The sequence below is a fragment of the Vespa velutina genome, chromosome 9, assembly GCF_912470025.1.
Source record: "Vespa velutina chromosome 9, iVesVel2.1, whole genome shotgun sequence".
In the NCBI taxonomy this organism is placed as follows: Eukaryota; Metazoa; Arthropoda; class Insecta; order Hymenoptera; family Vespidae; genus Vespa; species Vespa velutina.
Window position 1 is genome coordinate 8,248,540 of NC_062196.1, and position 20,000 is coordinate 8,268,539.

Genomic DNA, 20,000 nt, shown 5'->3' on the forward strand with positions numbered 1-20,000 from the left:
TTACATCTAAATTGCATTAATTGATCGAGATCGAAGTAATTAAAATAATCGTAAGATTGAAAGCGTTGATTATCCGTTCGTACTGTTATCTTTTTCTTCTTTTTTTTTTTTTTTTCTTGAATGAATTATACGAATCGATCGGTTCGAAGGAATCTTAGAGTGGGCCGTGCGACACCCGACGTGAAACCGTTAAGGGTTTTAACATCGTGTTTACTCTCTCGAGAGCGCCGCGGGACGCTAAGGCCGTTGTAACGCTCTCGTCCGACTACGCGTTATTGTCGTAAAACGCGCTCGAAACGATCGAAGCGTAAAACGAACACCCACGCGTTCCACGGTATCTAGCTAGCTAGCTAGCTAGAGCTTCGATGACTGGACGGTCCTTTGAAATCTCTCGAGGATACTGTCCGTCGAGAGAGAATGAGAGAAAAGAAAATGAAATAAAAGAGAACAACAGAATTGTTGTTCGAAAGCCGGAAGATAAACTACTATTGTGTTTAATAGTTGAAAAAAAAAAACATCTTATTTATTTTATTAACAATACGTATAAAGTATATAAGGTATAAATAATTTTATTAACAACATATGTTATTATATATATATATATTTTTTTTTTTTTTTTTTTTACGACATGATGTATATTAAATCGATTTGAAATTATCAGGAAAAAGAAAATAAATGGAGAAATAAGTGGAGAAATATGATACTCATTTTTCGTAATGTAGAATAATATTAAAGTTCAAGGCTAAGATATAATAAGAATATTTTGGATTAACGGGATGATTAAGAAGAATTTAAAGAAGGTCAAAGTCCCTTTAAAGCATTTCGGCGTAACCAAAATTCGTCGTGGCCATCATCGTGCCGGAAGTGGTGTTTGAGGGCGAGAAGGTATCTCACGAAGAAATGTTTCGGTCATTCGTTCCAGAGCTTCGTCTCGTGCGGTCAGACGACAGACAGACAAGCTGTATCGTGGGATCTTTTCAGAGGCGTAAGCACTTAGGATTTGGCTTTAAATCTGGAATCATTTAAAAAGACGATATATATATATATATATATATATATATATATATATATATATTATCGAAAGAAAGATATTAAGAATATTAACGTGATGAAAATGTGATGTAAATCGATGGTGTTTATTTGATCGTTCGTATGAAGGAAAAAATAAATGGTACAGAGTCACACGCAGCATCCATTTCGACGTCCTTGTAATTAAATTCTATCATTACGACAATTATTTAGACTATCTGAATCAATATATTTTATTACAAATTATTTGACGATGAGAGAGAAGAAGAAAATGGTCCAGATGCTCCTTCCACCGGAATCCTTCCGATCTCAAAATTCGTAATAACGTTAACCATAAAAAGTCGTTTTGTCCTACTCTTTTACCGTAAAGTTGTTCTCCTTGAGAACGTTTAATTGTGTCGTTACTTCTTTTTCTTTTCTTTCTTTTTTTTCGTTTCTTTCTTTAAGGAATGACTAATCGTTCAGACACTCGAAAGACCGAAAAAGAGGTTAAGAAGACTCTTCTCGAGGAATACACTTCCGCGTCGAGTCGCGCGACCATCTTCGGGTCACCTGAAAGAATCATGCTTCCTACGTTATTTTCTCTCTCTCTCTCTCTCTCTCTCTCTCCTCTCTCTCTCTCTTTTCTCATATTTTTGCCGTCGTGCTCGTTTTTCCTCGACTCTAGACTCGCTCGAATCTTTCAAGTAGGGTCTCTTGATATTTTTATGCCAGAGAAAATAACGTTTGGAAATTTCTCTCTTCCGCAATAATATCTACATTGTCTTTTTCTTCTTCTTCTTCCTTTTTTTTTTTCTTTCTCTTCGTTGTCCGAGTCACGAAAGAGTAAGATCGCGAACTCGTACCAAACGGTTAGGCACAGGAAGTCACGCTGCCGGAAATCTCGTTCAAAGTAACGTTACATTACTCGTAGCCGGAAAGGAGAAGAGAAATGAAAGAGATTGAGACAGAGAGACACGGAGATAGAGATAGATAGATAGAGAGAGAGAGAGAGAGAGAGAGAGAGAGAGAGAGAGAAAGATAAAAAGAAAAGAAAATGAAATGCATGTAGATATCTCATGTCTCTTTAACCGTGGGATCTTCGAAGAACTTACATTGATTAATGGACTTTAATTTCCTCATTTATTCAATTTCCACGCTAGTTTAGTATGACTCGAATCTCTCGTATGTCTCTTTCTCTCTCTCTCTATTTATCTCTACTTACACATACATGTACCGAGAAGATAAATATATATACGAAAAGGGACTTTATTTAAGGAGCTGTCAACGCGTAAAGAACGTCATTGTTATTATCGTATGGAGAGACAATCGTAAAGAGATAATAGAGTCAATGTCGTATAGTCGGCGACGGACAATGATCAGAGAACAACGTCGTACTTACTAAAAGTCATCATTGTAAGTTTTCTCTCTCTCTCTCTCTCTCTCTCTCTCTCTCTCTTTCTATCTTTCTTGACAGATTATAAGAACGTGAAAGTCCGTCAAGTCGGTCAGCCTACGCTCGTTGTGTTGTTTCATCGTTGAATCAAGCAACGTACAAAACGAGGTCTAGAATCCAATGATAAGAATCTCAAATAATCGAAAGATAATTTTAGTTAACGTGTCCTCGCAAAGATTTAAACATAAGGAAAAACAATATAAAAATGACAATGGGAAATCACCAGCGACGCGTGTTCATTTCTAACGAAGCTGTCACGTGTTATCTCTGTTAAGTACGTAACTGCGTTTCGTACATAACTGCGTCGATCAACGAGAGCTCGACGAGATATTATAAAGCGATGAATCGTCATCGTAATAAACTACCTGCAACAACGAGCGGGACGGAAGCAAAATGTTCGTGGCAACCAATGATGATGATTCACGCTCGTTCCCTCGTCATTCTCCTCGATTTATAACCTAATTTATAATTTTTTGATCTCTCTCTCTCTCTCTCTCTTTCTCTCTCTCTCTCTCTCATTTTTGTTCTTTTTTCTTCTCGTCATCCATTTATTTTCTATATTATAGTAGACATTATTTTGTATAACTTCAAATATATAATATTATATTATAAATTTTATTAGAGAGATTACGCACTAGTGCATCAAACGACGAGAGAGAGAGAGAGAGAGAGAGAGAGAGAGAGAGAGAGAGAGAGAGAGAGAGAGATAAATAAATAATAATAAAAGAAGAATTGACTCTAAGAAGACGCTATAAAATTTCATTTCTTCTTAACAGCCTTCGCAATATCTCTGTCTGTCTGTCTCTCTCCTTCTCTTTTTCTCTCGAGCACACGCTGCAAGAGGAGACGGCGAGGCATGCAAATTTATCAATTTAGTGGCCCCGGTACACTCGAGAACATTGCATCATTGCATCGTAATCGCAACAGCAGTGAACGGAGAGTCGGCTTCAGAGAGAAACCAGGCTAGCGTAGCGCGCCTCGTAATTCGTCCTACGCTTTATCGTCCTGGAATCGAGAGCGAGGGCGGCTTTCCGTTCGTTTTCTTAGCAACGAAATTATCGTCCCACGCAGAGGGTACAACACGTCACGATATAATATATCGTACGACCAGAGGATCAAAGTCAAAACGTGTTAACGTATATTATAAACTTTTCCTTTTGCAACTCTCTTTGTCTCTTTCTCTCTTTCTATCTCTCTCTCTCTCTCTCTCTCTCTCTCTCTCTCTCTCTCTCTCTCTCTCTCTCTTAGATCATGATTCTATGAGCTTCGAACGATATCACGATTCATTCGACCATTCGTTGCTCGGCTTTATATTAAATAACTTATGAAGAAAAACCGGATCGCTTTGCGGCACGAGCATCTGCTTTTCTTCCGGACGATCGACCCGAGACCGGCTAACGTTCGTTCGGCGGTTAAACTTAAAGCTGAATCATGCCAGGAACTCGATAATACGATGATACCGTTTATCGTGGGTACTTACGAAATGCACAAAGTACCCTACGAATCGATTGCAACCCCGGAGAAACAACTCATTATTTTCATGGCTTGGATCCAAGAGGAAGAAAACGTAAAAGAATAAAAAAAAAAAAAAAAAAGAAGGAAAAAGGATAAAGATGATGAAACGCGAGACCAACGAAAAGAGTTTCTTCTTTGTCTTTTTCCTTTTTCTTTTTCTTTCTTTCTTTTCTTCTTTCTTGTCATTCTTTTACAGGTACTCGTTTTTTCGCAAACGCAACCTGATTTTTTGACATTGCTCCTGGCTTCGCCGAGATCGAACCGATCTCTTCGTCCCTCGGCATTTTTCATTCTTACAATCAGTAAAAAAAAATATAAAAGGAAAGAGAGAGAGAGAGAGAGAGAGAGAGAGAGAGAGAGAAAGAGAAAGAGAGAGAGAACGTTTACCAGGTGTCATCGACCTCTCTCGGTTTCTCACGCGTTTGCTCGAGAAGAGAAAGATGTACATACATACATGCATACACACATGCATACATGCATACATATATGCATGTATGTATGTATGTATCTATGAGTGTATATATATGTATGTATGTAGCATCACCTGTCTGCGAAAACAGGTGCCTATTCATACGACGAGATCATTCTCTCTCTCTCCCCTTTCTGCCTCCCGTTTTCCTAGACTCTTCTCTTTTATTTCGTCTTCTCCTTCGTCATTGAAAAAAAAAAAAAAAAAAAAAAAAGAAAGAAAAGAAGCTGAAGCTTAGTAGTGTACACAAGGTTCGTTTAAGTCCAGAGTAATAGACTTTTTCGAGACGACGACGACGACAACGCTGACAAGGAACAACGATGACGTTGTTGTTGTTGTTGTTGTTGTTGTTATTGTTGTTGTTTTACCTTTGTTGTCGTACCTTTTAACTTCATTCTTCTCAAGTTCACCAATGTGCATCAGATCTTAAATAAATTTTTAAATGCGGATTAACATCATTTATTTTGCATTCTCCGGGTCGACAAAGGAACTTGATACTTTAAGGATCAAGATTATATATATATATACATATATATATATATATATATATATATATATATATCTACTTTATCATGTTCTGTCTCACGGATATGTATGTGTTAGTTTTGCTGATAGTTTTGATTTCTCTTTCTCATAGACGATCCCGATGCTGCTCCATCATCAGACGCACCTACGAATCGTCACTTCCGGAATAACTCGCTTTACGGGTAAGTTTGCAAAAACTTGAAACAAATAAAATTTTTTCTCTCTATTTTTTTCTCCTTTTCTCTCTCTCTCTCTATCTCTCTCTCTCTCTGGTCTGACCTCTAACTAAAATCGACCGTAGCAATGAACAGACAAAAGAGAGAATCGTACCCACGTGTAAAAAAGGAAATAAAAGAAAGAAAGAGATTTGCATGATTACGGTATTTTCTTGAGTCTTACAATATTCTCCAACCAGTAGTAATAGTGGTAGTATTTCTCTTCTTACTTTCCATTTACATGCACGCTCGATCCCGATTTCCACAAAATACTAGATAATTATGCCAAGACAGCGAGCAAAGAGAGAAAGGGAGAGAGAGAGAGAGAGAGAGAGAGATCTTAACGAAGATTAAACGTGATTTGTGTATACACTAATTTTCATTTTATACTTCGCATTTTAATGAAGCCAAAATCTTCCTTTCTTCAATTACTTGAAAAATATAGAAAGAAGCAGGACCATCTCGACGAATATTTAAACTGTGAATAAATTTGTTTGTAACGGTATCACGATCGAAATATTTATTATATACAATTTTTCAAGAACCCGATTATATTACTGGACTAGCAGCTGCTCGATATTATTTTAAAGATATAAACTTTACCGTATAATATCGTCTTGCGATAATGTTCTTACGAGAACAAGTGAAAAACAAAGTTAGACGGATAAAATTGATTAAAAATTTAACGCCGTAAGATGCATATTCGTTGAGAAACATTGGTAGAAGGATTAAGGATCCATAAAATGTATGGGTAACATTAAAAAAAAATTGTCTGATTATGTTAAAAGAGAATATTGAAATCTTGACACTAATAATAATGACTACGACGACGACTACGACGACGATTTTAATGAAAGAGAAGTTTCGCGACTCTTGCGGAAATGATGATGCGGCGGGGAGTTCGAGCGGAATTAGTGGAGCGGACTAGAAGCAGATAGAGAGTTTAAAGTATAGTAGTAGAGTAGGTATATGTATGAGCAGCCAAGTCAGGCTGCCATTACTCTGACAACCTTTCGTTCGGGTTTTGCGTCGCACTCCTTCGACACCGGTTCTCTGCCACGTACGTTCTCGTAGTAAACGTATCTTTCTTTGCTCTTTTCTATCTACGTTTGCAACTAGAAGTAGTAGATGAAAAATATTAAGAGGCGGAAAAACGTCGAGAGATTACGTCGCGAACGCGATACTTACGTAACGACGACCGTGTAGTAAATTTTATATGCAAAGCTTTACGGAGATTTTTTTTTGCGTTTTATTTATTTATGTATTTTTTTTTCTTTTCTTTTCTTTTCTTTTCTTTTCTTTTCTTTTCTTTTCAATGCAAATCTTCATCTAAAAAGCTTGGAAGAGTTTTTAATATATTTTAGAAAACGTCACCGTTCGAGTGATCCGATCGCGGTTACGTTATTTCATAGGGGTGCATAAAAAAAAAATGGAGTACAAACGAAAGGAAGCACATACGTATGTATGTATATATGTATGTATGTATATATATATATGTATATATGGTACATGGTACATGGTGCAGGATAAAGGACTGTTTAGAGAAAGCGTGATGTGAACAAAGATTGTTACAAAGAAACGATAGATTTTGATAGCGGAGGATATTAGAAGAACGACGAGTAGCACGTGGGAAGAATGTTTTTGTGTGTGCGCGCACGCGCGTTCTGTGTGTTGTATGATTCTGTGTGAACGAATGCAAGACAAGATAATGCGAATGGACGGACGTACGAATGGTCTTTGTTTAGGAACAGAAAAGAGGCACAGTCAGAGCTAAAGAATCAAAGAGTAACAGAACTGAAGAATCAAAGAGAGTCCCGATATATACAGGGTTATCCTATTCCGAAGTTCCGTATGCAATTATAACATTTCCTGAACTATAGTTCGTTTGAGAAAATATTTCAAATGAAATCTATTTTGTTTCGTGGAACGGGGAAAGGGATGCGCTAGGACATCCTACGTCGGTCACAAATTTTCTCTGGATAAACGTCCTTCTGAGATTTCAAGGTGACCTTAGTTTTTTTACTTTTCTTTCTTTTTTCTTTTTTCTTTTTTTTTTCATTTACATAAACCGTATGTTTTTATTCGAGTACTCGGGTTGGTCCATACCCGGAGAAATACATTGACCATAACACTGGTATTTCAAGGTAGTTCAAGTTCTATTACAAAAAAAAAAAAAAAAAAAGAGAAAGAAAAAACGAAATATATAATACATTAAAATTATCTATTTGAAATGTTATTTATTACTATAGTATTTAAACGAATTTGCCAGATTAAACGAGCATCTATTGATAAATTTTTTTCTGTTCGAACTATCATCGATCCCGTATAAATAAATCATTTCATATATCGCTAATAAATAAATTATTAAAAAAGAAAAAATAAAAAATATTTATATTTAATAAAATGTTTATCTAGAAGAACATATATATTATATATGCATATATCCTGATATATTTTGCGGTAATTTTATTAAAAGACATACGATTTATTTCAAGTCCCGTATCAAACGTCACCGTGTGATCCGATCGCGTTACGTTATTAGCATTAATCGGTTCACCATCGTAACGGTAATCCTCGAATGACCGTCGATCGTCCCGTCGTAGTGCATTCTAACGCATTTAATCGGATGATGACGTGCAACTTCTCGGTTAAATTCTCAAAGAAGCGACGAAAAGGATAACTACGAGGAGATGACGGTGTAAACTTGTTTGCATCAGAAAAATTTCTTGGGACATCAAACGCAATTTTAATTAGCTTAGGTTGCCAATTAAAATCATAAATAAAACTTTTATATCATTCAATCGTTCGATGAAATCGGATTTAATTTGGTAAAATATCAACGAGTTAAGTGATGTATTATACGATTATTCGATTATTACGAGAACGATAAATATAATCGCGAGAGTTGAATCAACCATTTGATATGTAGGTACGTACAAATAATAACCACCATCACGACCTTTCTCCATCGCACGATCTTGTGCACGAATGTGCATCATTACACGACATAGAGAGACAATGCCGTTGTACGGTATCAAGTATTCGTATGTACGTACAACTTGGCGAGACTTCCCATTACTCGTGATCGTATGTACGTATATACGTATACATATCTATATATTATTTGAGATAGAGAGAGAGAGAGAGAAAGAGAGAGAGAGAGAGAGGCAAAATAAGAAAAGCGTAGAGATACGGAAGGAAACATATCGTCAATTGCACGGCTAAGTGAAATCTTCGTCGATTATTATTGATTCATAAACGATCGTTTTATTTTGCAGGCGAAAGTCCAAAGGACAATGTTGTCGTATATGTTACCAACGGAGGACAAACCACCGCCTGGAGAACCGAATCAAAATCATCAAAAGACTCAGGGAAATTATCGGAACGCGAGCAGGATACAAAAGAGTCCTCGAGAACAGCAGCCGACTCGGCAAAAGACTACGGCCGCCTCCTCTTCCATAACCATTTCCGTTCCAACGACCTCGCCGAAAAAGCTCGTAGACGGAACTAGAATTATGATAGTGTCAAGCAGAATCGAGGATCAACAGCCGAGCTCGATGGATCGTCATCAGCAACAACACCCTTTGCCTTCGGAAAGTCCGAAGCACAATGGTACATTAACGAAGAAGTCTACCCTTCATAATTCAACGAGGGTAACCAAGGATGACAGTCTTTACAGCATCGACAGCGACGCGAGTACGGTCGGTAGCGATCGGAAGAACAAAATTCTAAACGGTGCGAAACACGCCAGTCTTAAGAGGTAAGGGAACCAAGTTCTCACTCCTTCGGCCAAGTTGCGAGCTTAAGTTAAGCAAGAGTAGTAGAGGGAGGCGGGGGCAAGCAGATCGAAAGATGGAGATAGAGAGAGTTCAAAGGTCATCCGAGAGCACCTTTCTAATTCGGTTCTGCTGGCTCGGTCTTTAACCTCAGGCCTCTTCGCTCTCGCACCAGATGCCACGTTATATCGAATCTCCCTTTCTCTCTCTCTCTCTCTCTCTCTCTCTTCTCCTTCTTTCTCTTATCTTTCTCCTCTTCGTGAGATTTACTTTCGCGTGGTACCTAACTTTACTGCATGACTGCAACATCGTACAAACACGGTCTATAAATTCATGTCGAAAACGTCAGGAATGAAGAATCCCTAACCCGTATCTCTTTACTTTCCTTATTTTCAATTTATTAGATATCACTTGGACGATTCCTTATATCGTTATTTATTATATGATCATAATCGTCATCGTTAAAATTGATTTTATAACAATACATATGCCCGTTACTTTTACTTGAATCGATACAGATCATAAGGATTTGATTTAGTTCGTTAATTGCGTCTCGATCAATCTAGCTAATGATATATCTGTTATATCGAGTCTTGGACTATCTAGGACAAGAGAGACAAAAACGTATTACCAACTAAGTTACACAACGGAATTGCGATAATGATTTATAAATACATATTAGTTTGTCTTGGCTTATAATACTTCGACGTGTTCCCACTTTTATATCATTTGAAATCAAAACCAGATAAATCTCGAAATAATATTTATCTTTTTACGTATTTAGCGATCGTCATGCAAGCGCGCAGGATACGCGTATGTATAGTCTTGTGCGTATAGATTTGACGAATTTTTTTTCTTTTTTTTTTTTTTTTTTTTTTTCGTTTTAATCTCTCGTTTTCCTTAAAAAGAAAGAAAAAGAACAAAAAATAGAAAAATAAAGTAATAGACATTGTGTCTATTAGAGAAGATACAAGATGGCGTTTGACCGACGGGAAAAGTACAAGTGCCAAATCTAATGGCGAAAGTGCCAAGTGTTGCAACAGAGTAAAGTTCCTACTCGCTTTTGAAAGGCGATTGCATCGACCATGTATAAGAGAAGTCGAGGGAGAAATATCGAAAGGTCTTCGCGTACGTTCGTAAACACATCGAAAGAGAACGAGAGGGAGAGAGAGAGAGAAACAACGAAGCGAATATAATGGCAGCTTTGTTATCGCTTACACGACTTTCTTTCACGATGGAGCGCCTTTTCGTACCTCGTGTCTCGAGATCTTTTACGACATTTATATGTGGGGATAGGTCAGGGTCAATCGTCGTAGAGTCCTCGTTGAGTTTTTATAGAGCTTCTTACGTGGCGGATGGAAAATAACTGAGGGGTCCGATTCGTCCAACGTTTTGATTGTCTAGACTAGAATAAAATATGATATCCAAATTTTTTTTTCTTTTTTCTTTTTTTTTTTTTTTTTTTTTTTGCCTTTATATATCAATTTTTTATTTCTTATACCACCTACGTTACAATTAAGCGACGATTTAATTCATTAAATGTCGTCTTTAAAGCTCGATTTAGTAATACGTATTTTGGTCCGTGCAACTTAATAAATCTGTTAGAAACGTACGTTATAATCAAGCAGAACGAATAATTTCACAACGTCGGGTACAAAAACATCAAGTACTTACTCACCGAAATTGCTAAAAGCTCATTTCGCTTCGCGACGAAATTCATTGCCAGAAAATTATTGCGTGTTGGACTTTGCTCTTCCCTCTCTCTCCCTCCCCCCCCCTCTCTCTCTCTCTTTCTATTTTCGTACGTCGTGGATTTTTAACAACAATGATTTATACCGGAAATATGTATTTACAACGTTACTTAGAACACGAAGTAATCGTCGATTATTATTCTCATATCGGTTGAAAATATTTTATCAGAATATTATTTCAATAAATAATATTAGTAGATTAACGGATAAGAATTTACGCGGTGTTAAATTTAATATCTATTGATTTAGTATCCAACCAGGGTTTGCTAACTTTCGTTATCTCTTTGAAGATTTTTGACCATAAGATAGGTCACCCTTGGCTGAGGTTAACCAATGATCCTTTAGCATTGTATCTTTCGTTGAATCTTTCAAAGGGTTAACCGTATCAACTGTATCTCTCAATTCTAGTGCACTTTAGGGGTACATCAAAAGTGGATCGATAAAAGGAGCCAGCCGGTCAGCTAGCAGCTAGATTCGGCCTCGACCCCGACCCACCCCAACCTCGATCAATCCAGATACTTACCTTCGTGTCCGAACCCCTTACATCCTTCTCACCTTTACGTTAATCTCGACAACATCTTTTGACGTCTTATTACTTTGGCTTATTTTTTTCTTTTTTTTTTTTTCTTTTTTTTTTTTTTTCTTTTTTTTTCTGCTTTCTTTTTCTCGTCATCCATCGAACGAAATCACAACATTGAACGACTTTCGACTCCGTCGAAATCCTTCGTTCTTTAAGTTACACGATCGAACCGTAATCGATGCAATTAAAAAAAAAATATTCTTTTACATAGATTATACTTTTATCGATATACATTTTATTATTTCTTATCGTATCAGATAGTTAATCGTTATTTATCATTTAATAATAGAAATGATCGAGATGATCTAATCGGATAAATCTTTTCTAAACGAGGAAGTTGGAAAATGGAGGAATCATGATAATAGTATCTTTTAATAATATCTCTAGTTTTGATCTTTCTAAGCCTTTCGAAGGAGTAAAAGGAAAGTAATCATTAACGGTTGTTGCGACCGATTCATTCTTCTTTCTTCGGTCGTCTACTCGGTTGAACGTAATTTCTAACAGCAGCAGGAGCACTAGCAGCAGCACTAGCACTATAGCATCAACCAATAAGCAGCAGTAACAATAGTAGTAGTAGTAGTAGTAGTAGTAGTAGTAGTAGTAGTAGTAGTAGTAGTAGTAGCAGCAGAAGAGTCTTCCGACTTCCGTCTTCTAAGTTTCTTCTTTACCTTGAGAACGAACTTAGCCTTCTTCGAGGTCTCGCTCGGTCGAGTCGAGGCGCGAGGGTCCTCCTCTAAATTACTACACTGTACCTCTTACTGTAAGAGACGGGGTTGAAGAATTATAGGAGGAGAAGAAGGAAGACAGAAAGAGAGAGAGAGAATAGTGAAAGGGATGTAAGGGAAAAGAGAGAAGGGAGAAGGAAGAGAAGAAGAAAAGGAGAGAGAAACCACGATAGTCGAGCTATAGCTATGCTTACTCGCTCGCTCGCTTGCGGAACCCTTCTTGCTGCTTCGCGATATCGAATCAGATCTATTAGCTTCTGCTTTGCTCCGCTCGTCTGCTTCGTTAATGGCGCACAGAAACGTTCCACCACCATCTCTCCTCCACCTTCTCCTCCTCCTACTCCACCTTCATCTCTTCCTCCTCGACATTGGGGGAGAAAACAAAGGCACCCACGTCTCGCGAGAGTTGGCTTCTCGAATGGTACGATCCACAACTACGAGGATAATTTCTTGATTATCATGATTAAAAGAGAATTAATTAATAATCGACCTTACGATTATTATTTTTATTAAGTATATTTATTATATATTCGTATAATAATCAATCCATGTCAATCTATAGATATATTTTTTTTGTTTACTTTCAATTGTCTTTCGTCAAGGGAAAAATCGATCCTTCGCTCAAAGTATCCGTAACAACACTTTTCATTTACTGATCTTTTATTCTTTCTTTCTTTTTCTTTTTTTCTTTTTTTATTCTTGTTTTTCACCGCGATAAGAATGGCAATGCGAGAGTTATGCAATGAGCGAGATATATTCCCGTTAAAGGGGAGGAATCCGAGGATGAAAATAGAGTTTAAAGGGAAAGCTTTGATATTTCTAATGTTCCAAATTATTTTCAAACAGCTTTTTTCCTCGTACGTCTATATCGAAGTTCACCGTTCAAGTAGGAAAAAAAAAGAATAAAAAGAAAACAAAAAAAAAAAAAAAAAATAGACGACAAAAATAAACGTCGGAAAAAAAACAGTCTTCCAACTGGCGGTTACCGGGCGTAATACGCGATAACATCATCGCCAACGACGATTGCGTAACATTTAATTAACCGACTTCGCAACGGCGTAGATCGCAAAGTCGAGATTCTGTGCACGCCACGTGAGATTCCTTTTTATCTTCACTTTTTCTCTTTTCATCTCTTCTCTTTTCTCTTCTTCTTTACCCTTTTCCTCTCGGTTATGGTTCGTTCAACGACGCCGCCAACAACGACGACGACGACGACGACGACGAGGAAGAGGAAGAGGAAAGACATAAAAAAAAAAAAAGAAAAGAAAACAAACAAACAGAAAAGAGAAAAGAAAAGAAAGATCTATGCGATGAAAGGATACTTTGCGGTTGGGAAAAGTGTCTAACTGTCTAACGATGGAACATAACTTCCGTCTGTTTTACGAGATCTCACGGAGAAACATCTAACAATCTAACAAATTAGCTCTTTAATCTCGTATCTCGAATCTTTTCTTACTTGCGAGAGTAATTAGTCTTTTCTTTTTTTTTCTCTCTCTCCTTTTTCCTGTTCTCTTAATGTCTCTGAAAAATGTTTTCGATGAGGCAATCTCTTTGACCTCGTTCATTTCAACGACAATTTTTTATCGAATCATTTTTCTTTTCTTTCCTTTCCTTTCCTTTTCTTTTTCCCTTTTTTTTTCTTTTTTTTTTCTTTTTTTGCTTTTTTTAAATATTTGAATAAATTTGCCAACTCGGCGGATATTTGATAAAACGGATATGTACTTAAGTGTTTCTTCTTGTTTTCTTTTCTTTTTTCTTTTCTTCCTTTTTTTTTCTTTTTTTTTTTTTTTTTTTTTTTTTTTTTTTTTTTTTTTTAGAAATAGAAAATATTCGAAATGTCAACGTGACCGCGCCAATGGGAAGCGAGAACGCGACTAGAACAAGCGTGGCGATTCGTAGTTACGTCATCGAGTTAGCACACAAACGTGTTGCGCTGACATATTACACGTAAATAGAAAGTGCATATATATATGTGTATATATATATATATATATATGCATAACATATATATGCATATACACACACACACACACACACATATGTGGCCTGTTTGTATGTATGAATGCGTATATGTGTGTTCCAATCGTGCAGTCTCCTCCAGAAGTGCAGCCAAGACCACGTGACTTTGACACATTGCCGCGATCGAGTTTGACGAATTGACCGCTACGTGGCAGCACTGCTTGGTCATTTCTTCTAACAACATTGTATAGTAAAAGTAAATAGACAGATGTATGTGTATATACAATAGTATATACGCGCAAGTACTTTGAATTTACTAATCCAACTCGTATGTTTGCTAATTGATAATCACCTCTCTCGTCAAACCATTACGAGGTTATATTTGAAAAAATATTAGAATTGACGATATTATATTTTCATTAATCATCTTTGTTACCTTCCTTTCTTTTTTTTTTCTTCATCTTTCTATCTTTTCCCTCTTTTCTTTAATTCATGCGGCTATATAAATATATACACACATATATATATATATATATATATATATATATATATATATATATATATTGAATTTATAATCGCGCAGTTTGGTACAAGGTTGTATAATAAAAGTTTACATATAGTCAGCTAATAATAAGATTACTTTAATAGTGTTTGAATCTTTTTTCAACAGACCTACCAACCAACCGATCGATTCTTGTGTTATAGCCAGTTACGATTTGCTGTTAAAGTTGGGAACGACGTATGAACCTTACCTATTTATATATATAAATAGATACGATTCCTATACACACACACACATACATATATGTATATATCTATATATATATATATTCTTTTATTTAAAGTTACTTCTATATATATATATATATAATGTAAATTATACTTATACATATATATATATATTTTTTTTTTTTCATTTTTGGCGATATAATATCTCCAAAAACATATAAAGAATCTGTCGTTAAAATAAAATTCCTACAGGATAGAAAAATTGAGATTCGGATGGAATCAATAACATCTTCCTTCGTATGACTGTATGTGCATAAATACACACACACACACACACACATATATATATATATATATATTTGTCTCTGTCGTACTTGAGTCCTAGTAATCCGATCTTTCGATCATGGAATTTCAATTTTGATATCGGGCCGCCTAGCTCCTGCGGTCACCGACTCGTCTGTCTCCCTTACTCCGTCGACTGTCACACGATAGGAAACTGAGGTTTATGAACAATATTTTTACGATCTACATATATAAGAGGTAATAGTTTGAGTCTACATCTCGTGAAAGACAGACAGACAGAGAGAGAGAGAGAGAGAGAGAGATAGAGAGAGAGAGAAGTAAAGAACGTAAGATTTATTAAAAGAATAAGTAAAAAATGTAAGAACGAACAGTAGTATTAAATTTTTTATCGTCAAATATAATTTAAAAAATAATTGTTCATTAATTTCCTTTTCTTTTTTTTCTTCTTTTTCTTTCTAGAGTGTCCTTTGGCTCCAGCAAAGGATCAATGGTGGAAACTCTTGTTTACGAGACTCCTGTTCAAGAGGAACCCGAGATCAATCACTTTTTGGACCACAATGGCCGCTTACCTCCACCCATGATACCTGTACCTGACACCGAGTAAGTCAATCGTATGAAGCTTTTCGGAAAAGAAAAAAAAAAAGAAAAAATACGCCTACGCGTTCGTCCTCCTTGCTTGCTCACTCGCTCGCTCGTTCGCGTGCGTTTTCGATGACGTCATTAACACGGCGCACCTAGCACCGAAATAACGTTTCGCCTCAATCGAAACGTAAGTACGTGCACTCAGGGCGGCGCTCCTAATCGCGAATAAAAATCGATATTTCGCATTGCTAAAGCTATTATCCTAATCGAATAGTATTTAATAGTTCGTTAATTAGAAGTAATGGATAAGAGTATCGAATTATCCTAACGGGGGAATCTTTGTCTTGAATTTTCATTAAAATTTCCTCGTTCGAATGAGAAACTTTTTTTTTTTTTTTTTTTTTTTTTTTTTTTTTTTTTTTTTTTTTTTTTTCTATTCAAAGAAAATGTTTCCATTATCGAACATTTACAAGTGGGTTTTCGTTTTCGTCTTCGTCAAAGAAGTTCGCCGGAAATAATCAGGCAACGTCTGATGCAACTTTCTCAAGGTGGAACTTCTTCGATAGGAATCTGAGATACAGACGTTACGACGGTTAACGTTGATCAAAGGCCCATGCTAGTATATTAATGTTAAACTCTATAGAAGTCAAACAGATCTTCTTCTTCTTTTTTTCTTCTTTTTTTTTCCTTCTTCTTTCTCCCAGAGCAAAAGGCAAGAAAACAAATTTTCTTTCAGAAATACGAAATCACGATATCTCTGACACATTTCAGAGTTTCCTATAATACAAACGGAAATTTCTTGGATATTCCTTCTTTTAAAAATAGAGAGAGAGAGAGAGAGAGAGAGAGAGAGAGAGAGTTCTCACGTCGAAACGGCGAGATTCGCTTATTCGCGAGCTCGGATGCAAAAAACGATAAAGATACATTGAAAATTTACGAGAAAAAAATTTTTTAAATCTCTTTACTTATCTCTCTCTCTCTCGATCGCATATTTTCCTCTCTGTTACATTCGTCCAATAATATCTCAAATCGAAGATTCGAGACTTATAGGACTTCACATATCGACACTAAACCAACCAGTTTTCTAAAACGTTTCTATTTTCTCGATCCTCTTTCCATATACGTTTCTCATACATATGTATGTATATAAGCATATATCTATTTCCGTTTTTTCTTAATAAAGATTCCGCAATTCATTTCATAGCAATGACGAGATACCATTACGTATTCGCGACGCGATGTCTCGTCGTTTAACCGGATCAAACGTGATAATGATCGTACGGTACGATAAGTAGCCGCCTATTAAGAGAGAACCGTACGTAGGTGGAGACTTTGAGGTGGTAGGTAACGCGTACTCCCATGCCGCATCCGTAATTGTACACTCGTGAGATAGAAAGAAACCAGTCGAGAATATTTTCTCGAAAAGAGATTATCGTGGATAGCACGTTCCTCGAGATGTTTCTTCCTTTTACAAAATTTCCATCTTTTTTTTCTTTCTTTCTAGATTTTTTTTTTTTTTTTTTTTTTTTTCTTTTTTTAATCGCGTAGGTAAATGAATAAGATTCTCTAATGGCTTGTGATTGACTTTGAAATTATCATTATAATTAGACTTTAATTGCGGTTATATGCAATATACATTTATCGCTCTAAACTACGGCATATCTTTGCAAGGTCATCCCCTATTGAAAGGAACGCCTTGCAAACCGTCCACATATGTATCTATATATATATATATATATATATATATATGTAGATATTTTGCGACGCACCTCGCGACCACGTGACGCTGCGGCGTAGCGAAGTTTCGATAATAACCCGTTGTTGGTTTCGATTAGTCTCGTTACTTTGATTACTCCGGTACTACGATCGTGAATAGTTTCCTGGCTCATCGTCGACGGCTCGAATAGAAAATTAAGAAGATTCTTCTTCTGCGCGTACGAGCGATCGGGAACCCAAATTAAATCGTATAGTTAGATACCCAATTTGATTTCAAAACTTTTCTCAAAAGTAAAGAATAATATTGAATATACCCTTGAAAAATTACTACGTCATTGTTTGTCCTGAATAATAAAAATTTCTTTTATCGTTTTAATCACCGACTAAAAAAAAAAAAAAAAAAAAAAAAAAAAAAAAAAAAAAAAGAAAGAAAGAAAGAAAGAAAGAAAGAAAAAAGAAGCGATTAAGAAGAAAAAGATATTTAACGATTATGAGAAAAAGAGGAAAATATCAACGATTCAAATTTACCGCCCGATCATATCTCCATATCGATTTGAAGAAAATTATCGACAGCGCCGTGAAACCATTCGCATGTAGAGTTTGAACTCTTTTACGTTAGATGGCAGAACGAGGAAGCAATTCCCTTCGGAAAGTTTCGGTCAGTAGCCGAGCGTTAGCCGAACTAGACGCAGGCGTGGTAAAGCTTTCGTAGTAGATGGATAGATAGATAGATAGACAGGAGCTCGTGACCACTATACTTGGTGCTTACTCACTACTACTACGATTATAAGAAGTGTGTTACTATAAGTCTATACGGATCCTTCGCATTGCTTGTGTGCATGCGCGTGTGTGCCTATATATGTGTTATTGTGTTGGTATACGCGGGTATACGTCTCTCTCTCTTTCTCTTTTTATTTCTTTCCTTTTTTTCTTACATTTCCTTTCTCTCGTTACACCCGCACAGTAACCCTCGCACATATACACACAAAATCGGTATACTCTTTCTCCCTCCCTTTCTCCCAAAGCTATTCCCCTCCTTCTCGCCCCTCTTTTCTCTACTTCTCCTTTCTTCTTTCCTGCTACACCACCCTACTACATCATTCTCCCTCTCGATCGGCCTACGAACGTACCCAGGATAAAAAGGAAAAAGAGCGCGCGCGAGTCTCGAAGCAACCGTAGAAGAGGAAACACCGAGGACAGTGGATTTACGCGAGTGTCCGATCGTCCCTATTCGTGTTTCGCTTATCGTCGAGGGTAAAGAAGAAATAACACGTTGGTTAGTGTAATAAGTCAGAAAAAGTATTGGAAAAAGTATCGATACCGAGACACACGTGATTTTACGACGAATCCCTCGGATTAAATTTAACAACCCCCAAAATTACTAATAAAAGATAGATAGATAGAGAAAGAGAGAGAGAGAGAGAGAGAGAGAGAGAGAAAGAGAAAGAGAGAGTGAGAGAGAGGAGGGGCGGAGAGAGAGAGAGAGAGAGAGAAATCTGTTGTGTTTTACGCGAAGGAAGTATAATAATCGGATCGATTCGGTGTGCGTCCGGTGCGAGGATATTCTGAAATTATATTTCTCCTTGCGTATTCTGGAACTTTTTATTATACATCAAGGTAAGATGGATCGTATAATTCAAATAAAATTTTATTATTATATTAACGAGCACCGAATAATTGCTCGTATCTGTGATCGGTGCAATGAATTATTTTCTTTTTCTTTCTCTCTCTCTCTCTCTCTCTCTCTCTCTTTCTCTCTTATTTATTTTTCTTTTCTTCCTTATTTCTTTTTTTCTTTTTTTTTCTTTTTTTTCTTTTGTTCCTTTCACAACGTAGAACATTACGACAACACGACGATAATTAATCACAATAGAAATGATTAACAACAAAAATGTATTTATCAGCTCGTTAGATATTTCAAGAAAAAGTATCGATAAAGTCAAGGAGGAAAGTTACGGAGAAAGATGCCGGTGAGAGAAATAAGAAAGAGAGAGAGAGAGAGAGAGAGAGAGATGCGTAGTTTCTAACCCGTTACCATGGATACCAGCCATCTTGACACACTACCCATTCCTCCTCCTTCTCCACCACCACCACCTCCTCCTCCTCTTCCTCCTCCCCTTCTTCCTCCTCTTCTTTCTTCCCCCTTTCCAACCCATATTCGTATTCTTCCTTTACTCCTGTATCCATGGAGAACCACCGAACTTGCGAGCTCTCGAATTTTGTCGTTCGGAGAAAAGGAAAAAAGAGACACGAATTTTGTTTATTTTCTTTAATTTATTCCGCAAATAAATCACGACGGATAAAGATTTTCTCTCGCGCGTGTTTTTCGTGAAAGAGAAAGAAAGAAATGGAAGAAGAAGAGGAGCGTGGAGGGGTGGGACCGCTAGAGGGGTAAGGAGAAAATCGTCAAAGTTGTATGTCGTAAACTACGAAATTAGCGCACGATCCAATTTGAGTTTCGGTCGAAGCGGTGAAGCTGTGCAGATGCTGTCGTTACGAAGCAAGAGATAGATGGATATATAGATAAAGAGAGAGAGAGAGAGAGAGAGAGAGAGAGAGAGAGAGAGAGGGAGGGAGGGAGGGAAGAGCAAACGGATGTTGTGATTTATTTGCCGGAATAAAGCCGATGGTATAGACCTCGTTTCATAACGCATCCCGCATACCGCGTTGCTTTTCATTGGTTAAAACGTA

At 36.7% G+C, this 20,000-nt stretch overlaps 2 protein-coding genes across 2 annotated transcripts in view; one reads left to right on the forward strand and one right to left on the reverse strand.

The window, feature by feature from the left end:
• Positions 1-20,000, forward strand: part of LOC124951701 — a 55,550-nt gene that overhangs the window by 15,153 nt on the left and 20,397 nt on the right. The window contains exons 2-4 of the mRNA XM_047500500.1: positions 5,086-5,155; positions 8,467-8,948; positions 15,471-15,611. Of these exons, the coding sequence (XP_047356456.1) occupies positions 8,485-8,948; positions 15,471-15,611 (605 nt within the window). The 5' untranslated portion in view covers positions 5,086-5,155; positions 8,467-8,484. The remainder of the gene's footprint in view (positions 1-5,085; positions 5,156-8,466; positions 8,949-15,470; positions 15,612-20,000) is intronic.
• LOC124951703 (S-phase kinase-associated protein 2-like) overlaps positions 561-20,000 on the reverse strand; it is a 49,448-nt gene continuing 30,008 nt past the window's right edge. The window contains exon 4 of the mRNA XM_047500504.1: positions 561-1,012. Coding sequence (XP_047356460.1) covers positions 978-1,012 — 35 coding nt within the window. The 3' untranslated portion in view covers positions 561-977. The remainder of the gene's footprint in view (positions 1,013-20,000) is intronic.